The sequence below is a fragment of the Macaca thibetana genome, chromosome 19, assembly GCF_024542745.1.
Source record: "Macaca thibetana thibetana isolate TM-01 chromosome 19, ASM2454274v1, whole genome shotgun sequence".
Taxonomy (NCBI): domain Eukaryota; kingdom Metazoa; phylum Chordata; class Mammalia; order Primates; family Cercopithecidae; genus Macaca; species Macaca thibetana.
Window position 1 is genome coordinate 19,861,869 of NC_065596.1, and position 12,270 is coordinate 19,874,138.

Genomic DNA, 12,270 nt, shown 5'->3' on the forward strand with positions numbered 1-12,270 from the left:
GTATTTTTAGTAGAGATGGGGTTTCACCGTGTTAGCCAGGATGGTCTCGATCTCCTGACCTCACAATCCACCCACCTCAGCATTCCAAAGTGCTGGAATTACAGGCGTGAGCCACCGCACCCAGCCTATTATTCTTTTTTTAGAGACAGGAACGGTTTTGTATCTTTTTTTTTTTTTTTTTTTTTTGAGACAGGGTCTCACTCTGTCGTTCAGGCTAGAGTGCAGTGGCAGGATCTCGGCTCCCTGTAATCTCCATCTCCCCAGTTCAAGCAATTCTCCTGCCTCAACCCCACTGAGTAGCTGGGACTACAGGCACCCACCACTAGGCCTAGCTAATTTTTGTATTTTTAGTAGAGACTGAGTTTTGCTATGTTGGCTAGGCTGGTCTCGAACTCCTGACCTCAGGTGATCCACCTGCCTTGGCCTCCCAAAGTGCTGGGATTACAGGCCTGGGCCAGCATGCTCGGCCTGTATCTTTTTTTTTTTTTTTTTTTTTTTTAATAGAGATGGGATCTCGCTGTGTTACCTAGGATGATCTTAAACTTGGCTAAAGTGATCCTCCCACCTCAGCCTCACAAAGTACTGGGATTACAGGTGTGAGCTACAGTGCCCAGCAAAAGAAAGACATTTTGGGAGCAAAATAATTGAGGTAGGGACCCTGTCATTTAACTCACTGCTCAGGCTTAGGCTGCCTGCCCCTCCCCCACGGAGCCACCTGCTCTCACACTGTCTTCCTGTACCCAAATGTGTTTATGTAGAGCCTTCCAGAAAGCTCACAGGGGTGCATTCCCCCAACTCACTTACGTACACTGCCTTTCTTTTCTTTTTTTCTGAGACAGAGTTTCACTCTTGTCACCCAGGCTGGAGTGCAGTGGTGTGATCTCGGCTCACTGCAACCTCCACCTCCCGGGTTTAAGCCATTCTCCTGCCTCAGCCTCTCAAGTAGCTGGGATTACAGGCATCCATCACCATGTCCAGCTAATTTCTGTATTTTTAGCAGAGATGGGGTTTCATCATGTTGGCCAAGCTGGTCTCAAACTCCTGACCTCAGGTGATCCACCTGCCTCAGCCTCCCAAAATGCTGGGATTACAGACATGAGCCATGTCACCTGGTCTGTACGCTGCCTTTCAGATAGGAAATGCATTGGGGAAACTGAGGCACGAGGTGGCAGGAAGTGGAGCCCCCAGCAGCCTGGAACACCGGACGTCTGCTGTCTGGCCCTGGGTGTCACATCTGTCTCTGCAGCGGGAGGCGGAGATTGTGGCAGGAAGTCTGTCAACTGGGAGGGGGAGAGGGGTCTGATGGGCCAGGAATGGGGTCCCCAGGTATGGTGCTGGGCCTCCTGGTGCAGTTCTGGGGTGAGTATCTGGGTCTCCCTCCCCTCCGAACCCACCTCTTGCTGTCATCCCCGGCTGCCTGCCCCCCCAGCTCAGGGCCCCTCTAAACTTAAGTCTCTCTACTCTGTCAGATAAGGCTCATCTCCCTCCGAGACTCAGAACATGATGGGGGCTGGAGGGTTAAGGAAGGATCTTCTGAGGGCCCCTAGGATACAATCTAAACCTTGCCCTACATACCAGCCTGGCCTGACCTCTCTCATCTTCACCCTCCGCGATGCCTTTGCTCCCTCCCCCTTGCTCCAGCCTGGAAGCTTTTCTTTCTCTGTTTCCCCAGTGGGAAGGTTGGATCTGGCCCTCAAGCCTTTGCACCTGCTGTTCCAGCTGCCTAATACCCTTCTCCAGATCTCATGTCTCTACCCTCCTCTGCAATTGCATCTCAAATGCCGGGAACTTCACATAACCTCACCTTCTCCGGGACTCTAACAGACACGTCAGACTTCTCACAGCTAAAAGCAAACTTTCTACTCCGGCAGCAGCTCCCTCTGTGTTTCAAATTAAGGACAAAAGCTACTGCCCTTCACACATTTCCTCCGGCGAAACCCTCCATTCCTCTTTCCCTCTCTTCCAATTCCAGCCGCTTGCACTTTTTTTGTTGTTTGTTTGTTTCGTATTTTTTTGGTTTGTTTGTTTTTTGAGAAGGAGTCTTGCTCTGTCACCCAGGCCGGAGTGCAGTGACGCGATCTCGGTTCACTGCAACCTCCACCCTCCAGGTTCAAGCGATTCTCCTGCCTTAGCCTCCCGAGTAGCTGGGATTACAGGCGCAGGCCACCGCTCCTGGCTAATTTTTTTTGTATTTTTAGTAGAGACGGGGTTTCGCCATCTTTGCCAGGCTCGTCTAGAACTCCTGACCTCATAATCCACCCGCCTCGGCCTCCCAAAGTGCTGGGATTACAGGCGTGAGCCACTGCGCCCAGCCGTTTTTGTTTTTTAGAGATGGGTTTCACTATGTTGCCCAGGCTAGTCTTGAACTCCTGGCCTCTAGCGATCATCCAGTCTTGAGTACCCAAAGTGCTGAGATAACAGGCATGAGCCACCATGCCCAACCAAGGTCTTTTTTATTAAAACTTAAATTGGAGACTGAGGCAGGTAGATCACTTGAGGTCAGGAGTTCCAGACCAGCCTGGCCATGTTGGTGAAACTCCATCTCCACTAAAAATACAAAAATTAGCCAGGCATGGTAGCGAGTGCCTGTAGTCCCAGCTACTCAAGAGGCTGAGCCACAAGAATCACTTGAACCCAGGAGGCAGAGGTTGCAGTGAACCAAGATCATGTCACTGCACTCCAACCTGGGCAACAGTGAGACCCCGTCTCAAAAAAACAAAACAAACAAACAAACAAAAACTTAAATTGGACTATTTCTACCCTGCTGTCTGATTTTCCATCACACTTAGATTATAACGTAAACTGCTTAATTTTCCAATTTTCCTCATCTCTCCACACCACCCCAAGGCTCACAGGCCCTGATCAACCCTTCCTCCTTCCCTCCTCCCTCTCTCCCCTTCCTCACTCTGCTCCAGCCACACCGACCTCCTCACTGTTCCTCCAACACGTCAGACACAGTCCTGCCCCAGGGCTTTTGCATGGACTGTGCACTGTCTGGAATGCTCTTACCCTCCAATACCTTCCTTCTCACACTGGTTACCCCTTTCCATTAAGATCTGTGGTCAGGCTGGACACAGTGGCATGTGCATGTAATCCCAGCAATTTGGGAGGCTGAGGTGGGAGGATCACATGAACCCAGGAGTGTTTTATTTTGTTTTTTTGTTTTGAGACAGAGTCTCACTCTGTTGCCCAGGCTGGAGTGCAGTGGCACGACCTCAGCTCACTGCAACCTCCGCCTCCTGGGTTCAAGCGATTCTCCTGCCTCAGCCTCCCAAGTAGCTGGGACTACAGGTGTGTGCCACCACGCCCGGCTAATTTTTGTATTTTTAGTAGAGGCAGGGTTTCACCATGTTGGGAAGAATGGTCTTGATCTACTGACCTTGGGATCCGCCCGCCTTGGCCTCTCAAAGTGCTGGGATTGGAGACATGAGCCACCGCACCCGGCCTTGTTTTGTTTTGTTTGAGACAGAGTCTCGCTCTGTCACCCAGGCTGGAGTACACCGGCACGATCTCAGGTCACTGCAACCTCCACCTCCCAGGTTCAAGTGATTCTCCTGCCTCAGCCTCCTAAGTAGCTGGGATTATAGGTGCCTGCCACCATGCCCAGCTAATTTTTGTATTTTAAGTAGAGACAGGGTTTCACCATGTTGGCCAGGCTGGTCTTGAACTCCTGACCCCAGGTGATCCACCCACCTCGGCCTCCCATAGTGCTGGGATTACAGGCGTGAGCCACTGTGCCCAGCCCATAAGCCCAGGAGGTTGATCCTGCAGTGAGCTATGATGGTGCCACTGCACTCCAGACTGGGCAACAGAATGAGATGGAGTCTTTTACTCTTTGATATGGAGTCTTGCTCTGTTGCCCAGGCTAGAGTGCAGTGGCATGGTCTCAGCTCACTGCAACCTTTGCCTCTCAGATTCAAGTAATTCTCCTGCCTCAGCCTCCCATGTAGCTGGGATTCCAGGCGCCCGCCACCACAATGGCTAATTTTTGTATTTTTAGTAGAAACAGGGTTTCACCACGTTGGCCAGGCTGGTCTCGAACTCCTGACCTCAGGTGATCCACCAGCCTCGACTTCCCAAAGTGCAGGGATTACAGGCATGAGTCATGGCACCCAGCCCATGAGCCCAGGAGGTTGAGGCTGCAGTGAGCTTTAATGGTGCCATTGCACTCCAGACTGGGCAACAGAGTGAGACGGAGTCGTTTTTTTCTTATATATGGAGTCTCGCTCTGTTGCCCAGGCTAGAGTGCAGTGGCGTGGTCTTAAGAAAAAAAAAGGCTGGTCATAGTGGCTCACATCTACAATCCCAGCACTTTGGGAGGTGTAGGTGGGAGGATCACTTGAGCCCAGGAGTTCAAGACCAGCCTGGGCAACATAATGAGACCCCCAACCTCTACAAAACCAAAAAAATCAGCCAGGCATAGTGATACATGCCTATAGTCCCAGCTACTTGGGAGGCTGAGGTAGGAGGATCACTTGAGCCCAGGAGTTCAGGGATGCTGTGAGCTGTGATGGTGCCACTGTACTCCAGCCTGGACCTTAGAGCCAGACCCCAACTCTAAAAACATAAAAAAATAAAAAAGTCACCACCTCAAGGAGGCCTTCCTTGATTACTCTCAATGAATAGATGTTCCCTGACCTCACTGGTGTCTTCTGTGGCCACTGCCATTCCTTTCCCCCATTGCAGTTCTCATTTCATGACTTCCTGTGTCTCTTTTACCCTAGATTGTCAGCTTCTGAAGGGCAGGGATTTTCATCTGCTTTGGTCGCCCCTGTGTCTGTGTCCCCCACACCCAGCATAGGGCCTGGCACATGCTAGGCGGTATTTGTGTAGTGGAGTACTGGAGACTATCTCAGAATTCCACAAGCTCTGAGCGACTTATACCCATTTTACAGGTGGGGTTGTTGAGCCTCAGCAAGTCATGACCTTCCAAAGGTCATACAGACAGTGAGGTTCTTTGGGTTTTTTTTTAGTTAAAAAAAATTTTTTTTTTTTTTGAGACGGAGTCTCACACTCTGTCCCCCAGGCTGGAGTGCAGTGGCACCTGATCTCAGCTTACTGCAACCTCCACCTCCCGGGTTCAGGCCATTCTCCTGCCTCAGCCTCCTGAGTAGCTGGGACTATAGGCGTGCGCCACCACGCTGGCTAATGTTTTGTATTTTTAGTAGAGATGGGGTTTCACCTTGTTAGCCAGGATAGTCTTGATCTCCTGACCTCATAATCCGCCCGCCTTGGCCTCCCAAAGTGCTGGGATTACAGGCGTGAGCCACCGCGGGGCCTTTATGTTTAATTTTTAGAGACAGGGTATTGCTTTGTTACCCAGGCTGGAGTGCAATGGTGTGATCATAGCTCACCGCAGCCTCAAATGCCTGGGCTCAAGCGATCCCCTCACTTCAGTCTCTTAAATAGCTGGGACCCCAGGTGCACACCACCAAACCCAGCTACTTTTTAAATATTTATTGTAGAGATGAGGTCTTGCTATGTCCTCAGGCTAGTCTGGAACTCCTGGGCTCAAGCAATCCTCCCACCTCAGGCTTCCAAAGTGCTGGGACTACAGGCGTGAGCCACGGCACCCGGCTTAGGCAAGTGAGGTTTCAAACCCAGACTGCCGGCTCACTAGGGGAGTGAGTTACACAGCCTCACATGCACACCGTCAGAAAGGTTGCCTCTACCTCTTCTGTCTTCCAGCCCTGCAAGGAGCCTCAAGCCTGAGTGTGCAGCAGGGGCCCAACTCCCTGCAGGTGAGGCAGGGCAGTCAGGCCACCCTGGTCTGCCAGGTGGACCAGGCGCCGGCCTGGGAACGGCTCCGTGTTAGGTGGACCAAGGATGGGGCCATCCTGTGCCAACCATACATCACCAACGGCAGCCTCAGCCTGGGGGTCTGCGGGCCCCAGGGACAGCTCTCCTGGCAGGCACCCAGCCATCTCATCCTGAAGCTGGACCCTGTGAGCCTCAACCACAGCGGGGCGTATGTGTGCTCAGCGGCCATAGAGATTCCTGAGCTGGAGGAGGCTGAGGGCAACGTAACAAGGCTCTTAGTGGACCCAGGTACTGAAGCCAGTGGTGAGAGGGAAGGGCGGTGGGGAGGATCCTAAAATCTTAAGACTTTTGAGTCTCAAACTCTGAGAAATAAAAAGCTCTAAATTCTTCATATCAAACTTTTTTTTTTTTTTTCTCTGAGGCAGAGTTTCACTCTTGTTGCCCGGGCTGGAGTGCAATGGTGGTGATCTCGGTTCACGGCAACCTCCACTTCCCGGGTCCCGGGACAAGCAGTTCTCCTACCTCAGCCTCCTGATTAGCTGGGATTACAGGCACGTGCCACCACACCCAGCTAATTTTTGTATTTTTAGTAGAGACGGGGTTTCACCATGTTGGCCAGGCTGGTCTCGAACTCCTGAACTCATGATCCGCCTGCCTCGGCCTCCCAAAGTGCTGGGATTATAGGCGTGAGCCACCATGCCTAGCCCATAATCCAAGAATTCTAGAATACAGAATTGAAAGTCATCAGCCAAGCATAGTGGTTGATGCTTCTAATCCCAGCATTTTGGGAGGCAAAGGTGAGAGGATCACTTGAGCCCAGGAGTTGGAGGCTGCAGTGAGTTATGAGTGCACCACTGCACTCCAGCCTGGGCGACAGAGCCAGACCCTGTCTCTGAATAAAATAAAGCCATCAGCTGGGCATGGTAGCTCATCCCTGTAATCCCAGCACTTTGGAAGGCCTAGGTGAGTAGATCACCTGAGGTCGGGGGTTCGAGACCAGCCTGGCCAACCTGATGAAAACCCCCTTCTCTACTAAAAATACAAAAATTAGCTGGTCATGGTGGCATCAGCCTGTAATTCCAGCTACTCAGGAGGCTGAGGCAGGAGAATCCAGGAGAGGGAGGTTGCAGTGAGCTCAGATCACACCCGCACCACTGCACTCCAGCCTGGGCTACAGAGCAAGACTCCGTCTCAAAATAAAAAAATAAATAAATAAAGCCATAGACTCTCAAAGTTGGGAGAAACCCTCCAGATAGCTCTCCAGACCAGCAACACCAGCTGCCTCATTTTACAGAGGAGACAGGGGAGGCCAGAGAGGGCCAAGACATGTCTAGCGTTACGCACTAGGTAGGGGTGCTCCCCGTGCACTGTGCCCTTTGCCATGTCCCCCACTTATGGACCCACCCTGGGCAGAATCGGGAAACCCAAGGGGATCCAGGCTTTGCCTCCTGCTCTGTGAGAGGTGCTTGTGGGCCCTGGGCCTCTGACCAGCCCCCTCTGGCAGAATGAAGCACCCAGCTCTCAGCCCCTCGAGATGCTCATTCCTCTCCAGCTGGTAGGACCAGCCTGCTGGTGGGGACACGTGCCTGCCTCAAGGGAGGGGCGTGTTATGGTGCGTTGCCCACCTCTCCCCACCCCTCCAATGTCAAAGGGGCCAATTAGCAATTAGAGGAGGCGGGGTGGTGGAGGCACCAGGCTGTGCGTTGGCAGCTGCGAGAATGGGCGCGGGTCCAGCCCCACACAGCTGGCTTCCCCACCCCCCCACCAACCCTGAACAGCAGCTTGGCAGCCTCCAGGGATCGCCTGCCAACCTCAGAGGCTGCAAGAGGAGGGAGTTGGGGTGCTGGACCTTATCTTAATTGTGGCATTCACAGCCTTTAGCTGGGGTTCCTGTAAATTATACAAACCTGGATTCAAGCCTGTTTCATTTACTTGCTGTGTGATTTTGAGCAAGTGACTTGACCTCTCTGTGCCAGTTCTCTTAGCTGTCAAAATACATACAGTGTTTCCTCATCAGGTCAGGTGACTTTAGAGCAGTTATCGCTAAAGTGCTTCCTATCATCCAAGTGCAGTGGCTCACGCCTGATATCTCAGCACTTTGGGAGGCCGAGGCAGGAGGATTGCTTGAGGCCAGGAGTTTGAGACCAGCTTGGCCAACACAGCAAGACCCCATCTCTACAAAAAATTCTAAAATTAGCCGGGCATGGTGGCACATACCCATAGTCCCAGCTATGTGAGAGGCTGAGGTGGGAGGATCACTTGAGCCCAGGAGTTGGAGGCTGCAGTAAGCTATGATCACGCCACTGCCTTCCAGCTGGGGCGACACAGAGCAACCCTGTCTCCAGAAAAACAAACAACAACAAAACAATGCTTAGCACAGGGCCTGAGACATAGTAAGTGCTCAAGGAAACTAAGTGTTAGGATCTCTGAGCTGACGTGAGGCAGGGCTTTGTTCAAAGCTGGTCCCCGCTGCCGTCTGGGTAGGGGACCCTAGACAAGTGACTTAGGTTCTCTGAGCCTCGGTTTCCCAGTCTATAAAATGGGCATGGCATGGAGTAGAGGCTCAAACAAAAACAAAAACAAAAACAACCAAACAGGATCCGGAGAGTGATAAATCCCAGGATAAAGATGGAGGAATACGGAGTCTTGCTCTGTCGCCCAGGCTGCAGTGCAGTGGCACGATCTTGGCTCACTGCAAGCTCCGCCTCACGGGTTCACACCATTCTCCTGCCTCAACCTCCCGAGTAGCTGGGACTACAGGAACCCGTCACCTCGCCCGGCTAATTTTTTTGTATTTTTAGTAGAGATGGGGTTTCACCGTGTTAGCCAGGATGGTCTTGATCTCCTGACCTCATAATCCGCCCGCCTTGGCCTCCCAAAGTGCTGGGATTACAGATGTGAACCACTACGCCCGGCCTTCTTCTTCTTTTTTTTTTTTTTCGTCTTTTTTGAGACGGAGTCTTACTCTGTCGCCCAGGCTGGAGTGCAGTGGCACGATCTCAGCTCACTGCAGCCTCCCCCTCCTGGATTCAAGCGATTCTCCTGTCTCGGCCTCTTGAGTAGCTGGGATTACAGACGTCCACCACCATGTCCGGCTAATTTTTATATTTTTTGTAGAGATGGGGTTTCATCATATTGGCCAGGCTGGTCTCGAACTCCTGACCTCAAGTGATTCTCCTGCCTCAGCCTCCCATAGTGCTCGGATTACAGCCCTGAGCCACCGCATCCTGCCGAGCCTCATTTTTCAGAAGAGGAAACTGAGGTTCAGAGTGAACACCTGCCCAAAACCACAAGACCTGGCAGGAGGAGGAACACTTAGGTCCCCCCACGTGAGCTCTGTTCTTGGAGGGTGCAGAAGCCTGGCACCCCCCATGACATAGATTTCTTCTCTGCAGATGACCCCACACAGAACAGAAACCCGACCCCAAGCTTCCCAGGTGAGCCCTGCCCTGTGTTCCTCCCCCAGCATCTTCCTCCCCCACCACCACCCCTTCCCCTCCTGCTCAGACCATCTCTTCGCCCCGGCACAGGACTCCTCTTCATGCTGCTGGGGGCGGGAAGCGTGGGTATGGCGATCGTGCTGGGCGCCTGGTTCAGGGGCCGCCGCTGCTGCCAGCAAAGGGATTCAGGTAACAGCCCAGGTAAGGGAGGGTGGGGCAGAGGAGGTGGAGGTGGGAACTGCAGCTGCTTGACAAAGACCCATTGCATCTGTGCTCCCACCCAGGGGAAGGAGGGAGGAGGGATGGAAGAGAAGCCTGGCTCCTATATCCTATACTCATGTTTTTCAGAAATAGAGACAAAGCCCCTAGCCTGGGCAACCTAGCAAGATCCCATCTCTACAAAAAAAATTAAAAATTGCTGGGCGTGGTGGCTCATGCCTGTAATCTGAGCACTTTGGGACACCGAGGTGGGTGGATCACCTGAGGTCAGCCTGGACAACATGGTGAAACCTTGACTCTACTAAAAATACAAAAAATTAGCCAGGCATGGTGGCGGACGTCTGTAATACCAGCTACTTGGGAGACTGAGGCAGGAGAATCGCTTGAACCCAGGAGACAGAGGTTGCATTGAGCCAAGATTGCGCCACAGCACTCTAGCCTGGGTGACAGAGCAAGACTTGGTATCAAAAAAAAAAAGAAAAAAAAAGAAAAATTAGGCTGTGCATGGTGTCTCATGCCTGTTATCCCAGCATTTCGGGGGGTCGAGGCAGGTTAGGAGTTTGAGACCAGCCTGGGCAACATGGTAAAACCCAGTCTCTACTAAAAATATAAAAATTAGCCAGGCTTGGTGGCCTGTGCCTGTAGTCCCAGCTGCTTAGGAGGTTGAGGCAGGAGAATCACTGGAACCCAGAAAGCGGAGATTGCAGTGAGCCGAGACTGCCTCACTGCACTCCAGCCTGGGCGACACAGCAAGCTCCATCTCAACAACAACAAAAAAATTAGCCAGGCTTGGTGGCACACGCCTGTGGTCCCAGCTGCTCAGGAGGCTGAGGGGTGAGGATTGCTTGAATCTGGGAGGCAGAGGCTGCAGTGAGCTATAGTTTCCCCACTGCACTCCAGCCTGGGTGACAGAGAGAGATCCTGTCTCAAAAAACAAACAACCAACCAAAGTTTGAAAAAAAAAAAAAAAAAAAAAAATGGCCGGGCGCAGTGGCTCATGCCTGTAATCCCAGCACTTTGGGAGGCCAAGGTGGGCGAATCACGAGGTCAGGAGTTCAAGACGAGCCTGGCCAACACGGTGAAACCTCATCTCTACTAAAAATACAAAAAATTAGCCAGACATAGTGGCAGGGGCTTGTAATCCCAGCTACTAAGGAGACTGAGGCAGGAGAATCACTTGAACCTGGGAGGCGGAGCTTGCAGTGAGCTGAGATCACGCCTCTGAACTCCAGCCCGGGTGACAGAGTAAGACTCTGTCTCAAAAAAAAAAAAAAAAAAAAAAAAAGGCCAGGTGCAGTGGCTCACACCCGTAATTCCAGCACTTTGGGAGACCAAGGTGGGTGGATCATGAGGTCAGGAGATCAACACCATCCTGGCTAACACGGTGAAACCCCATCTCCACTAAAAATACAAAAAATTAGCCGGGCGTGGTGGCGGGCGCCTGTGGTCCCAGCTACTCAGGAGGCTGAGGCAGGAGAATGGCGTGAACCCGGGAGGCAGAGCTTGCAGTGAGCGGAGATCGCGCCACTGCACTCCAGCCTGGGCGACAGAGCGAGACTCCGTCTCACACATACACAAAGAAAAGAGAGATAAATCCCCCTGAGGTTAGCCGGAGAGGGCTGGGCTGTCTTTAGTGACTGTTCCCTCTCGATCTGTGTTATCCATCCTAGGAAATGCATTCTATAGCAATGTCCTATACCGGCCCCGGGGGGCTCCAAAGAAGACTGAGGACTGCTCTGGAGAGGCGAAGGACCAGAGAGGCCAGAGCATTTATTCAACCTCGTTCCCGCAGCCGGTCACCTGCCAGCCGCACCTGGCTCCCAGACCCTGCCCCAGCCCCAGGCCCGGCCACCCCATTTCTATGGTCAGGGTCTTTCCTAGCCCAGGCCCCACCCAGCAGCCGAGGCCAAGAGGGTTCCCCAAAGTGGGAGAGGAGTAAGAGATCCCAGGCGACCTCGACGGGACCCCACCCATAGGTACACACAAAAAAGGGGGATCGAGGCCAGGGACGGTGGCTCACGCCTGTAATCCCAGCAGTTTGGGAAGCTGAGGCGGGTGGAACAGTTGAGGTCAGGGGTTTGAGACCAGCCTGGCTTGAACCTGGGAGGCAGAGGTTGCAGTGAGCTGAGATTGCGCTACTGCACTCCAGCTTGGGCCACAGAGTGAGACTCCGTCTCAAAAAAAAAAAAAAAAAAAAAAAGACGCGGGAGGATTGGGAGCCCGACAGCCCCATCCTGAGACCCCGTCCTCATTTCTATGATGATGGATCTCGCTCCCACTTTTCCCCCCAAGAACGCTTAATAAAGACTTGTGAAGAAAAAGCAAAGCTGGTGTGTGTGTGGTGATTTGGGAGTGCTAAAAAGATCTGAAGAAACCAGGTGCGGTGGCTCACGCCTGTAATCCCAACGCTTTGGGGGCCGAGGTGGGCGGATCACCTGAGGTCGGGAGTTCGAGACCAGCCAACATGGAGAAACCCCATCTCTACTAAAAATACAAAAGTTAGCCAGGCGTAGTGGTGCAGCTGATGTCTGTGGTCTCAGCTATTTGGGAGGCTGAGGGGGGAGGATCACTTGAGCCTCAGAGGTTGAAGTTGCAGTGAGTTATAATTATATCACTGTCCTCCAGCCTGGGTGGTAGAGTCCCTGTCACATACATGCACCAAAAAGATTTAAGGGGTCATGTGGGGGTCCCAGAGCTCCCAGGGGTGGCTGGAGAGGCCCACTGGGGCCAAGGGACTTGGTGACAACTCAAAGCCCCCCTCCCACCTTATACTTGTAGGGACAAATCCAAGGAGCAGGAAATGGTGCTCTGGCTTCCAAACGGTCCCCTGCCCTGGAAGACCCCGTCCGCA

At 52.7% G+C, this 12,270-nt stretch overlaps 4 protein-coding genes across 5 annotated transcripts in view; 2 read left to right on the plus strand and 2 right to left on the minus strand.

Annotated features, from left to right (window-relative positions):
- The window catches only part of SIRT6 (sirtuin 6), a 286,565-nt gene that overhangs the window by 154,664 nt on the left and 119,631 nt on the right, over positions 1-12,270 (plus strand). The gene's annotated exons all lie outside the window — the stretch shown is intronic.
- The window catches only part of MPND (MPN domain containing), an 81,011-nt gene that overhangs the window by 55,082 nt on the left and 13,659 nt on the right, over positions 1-12,270 (minus strand). The window lies entirely within an intron of this gene.
- Positions 1-12,270, minus strand: part of FSD1 (fibronectin type III and SPRY domain containing 1) — a 293,078-nt gene that overhangs the window by 16,241 nt on the left and 264,567 nt on the right. The window lies entirely within an intron of this gene.
- On the plus strand, positions 818-11,745 carry TMIGD2 (transmembrane and immunoglobulin domain containing 2). 2 transcript variants are annotated; one of them, XM_050770711.1, is made up of 5 exons: positions 818-1,359; positions 5,689-6,048; positions 9,156-9,197; positions 9,291-9,401; positions 11,090-11,745. In XM_050770711.1, the coding sequence occupies exons 1-5, from the start codon at positions 1,314-1,316 to the stop codon at positions 11,356-11,358; spliced, it is 828 nt and encodes a 275-aa protein (XP_050626668.1). In that variant the 5' UTR covers positions 818-1,313; the 3' UTR covers positions 11,359-11,745. The 2 variants fall into 2 exon arrangements, with proteins under 2 accessions (XP_050626668.1, XP_050626669.1); XM_050770712.1 differs by having other exon boundaries at positions 9,291-9,389.

Coding starts and splice junctions, on each gene's coding strand:
- TMIGD2 (XM_050770711.1), top strand. CDS start 1,314: ATGGGGTCCCCAGGTATGGTGCTGGGCCTCCTGGTGCAGTTCTGGG. Junction 6,049..9,155: donor AAGGCTCTTAGTGGACCCAG/GTACTGAAGCCA, acceptor TCTTCTCTGCAG/ATGACCCCACACAGAACAGA. Junction 9,402..11,089: donor GGATTCAGGTAACAGCCCAG/GTAAGGGAGGGT, acceptor TATCCATCCTAG/GAAATGCATTCTATAGCAAT.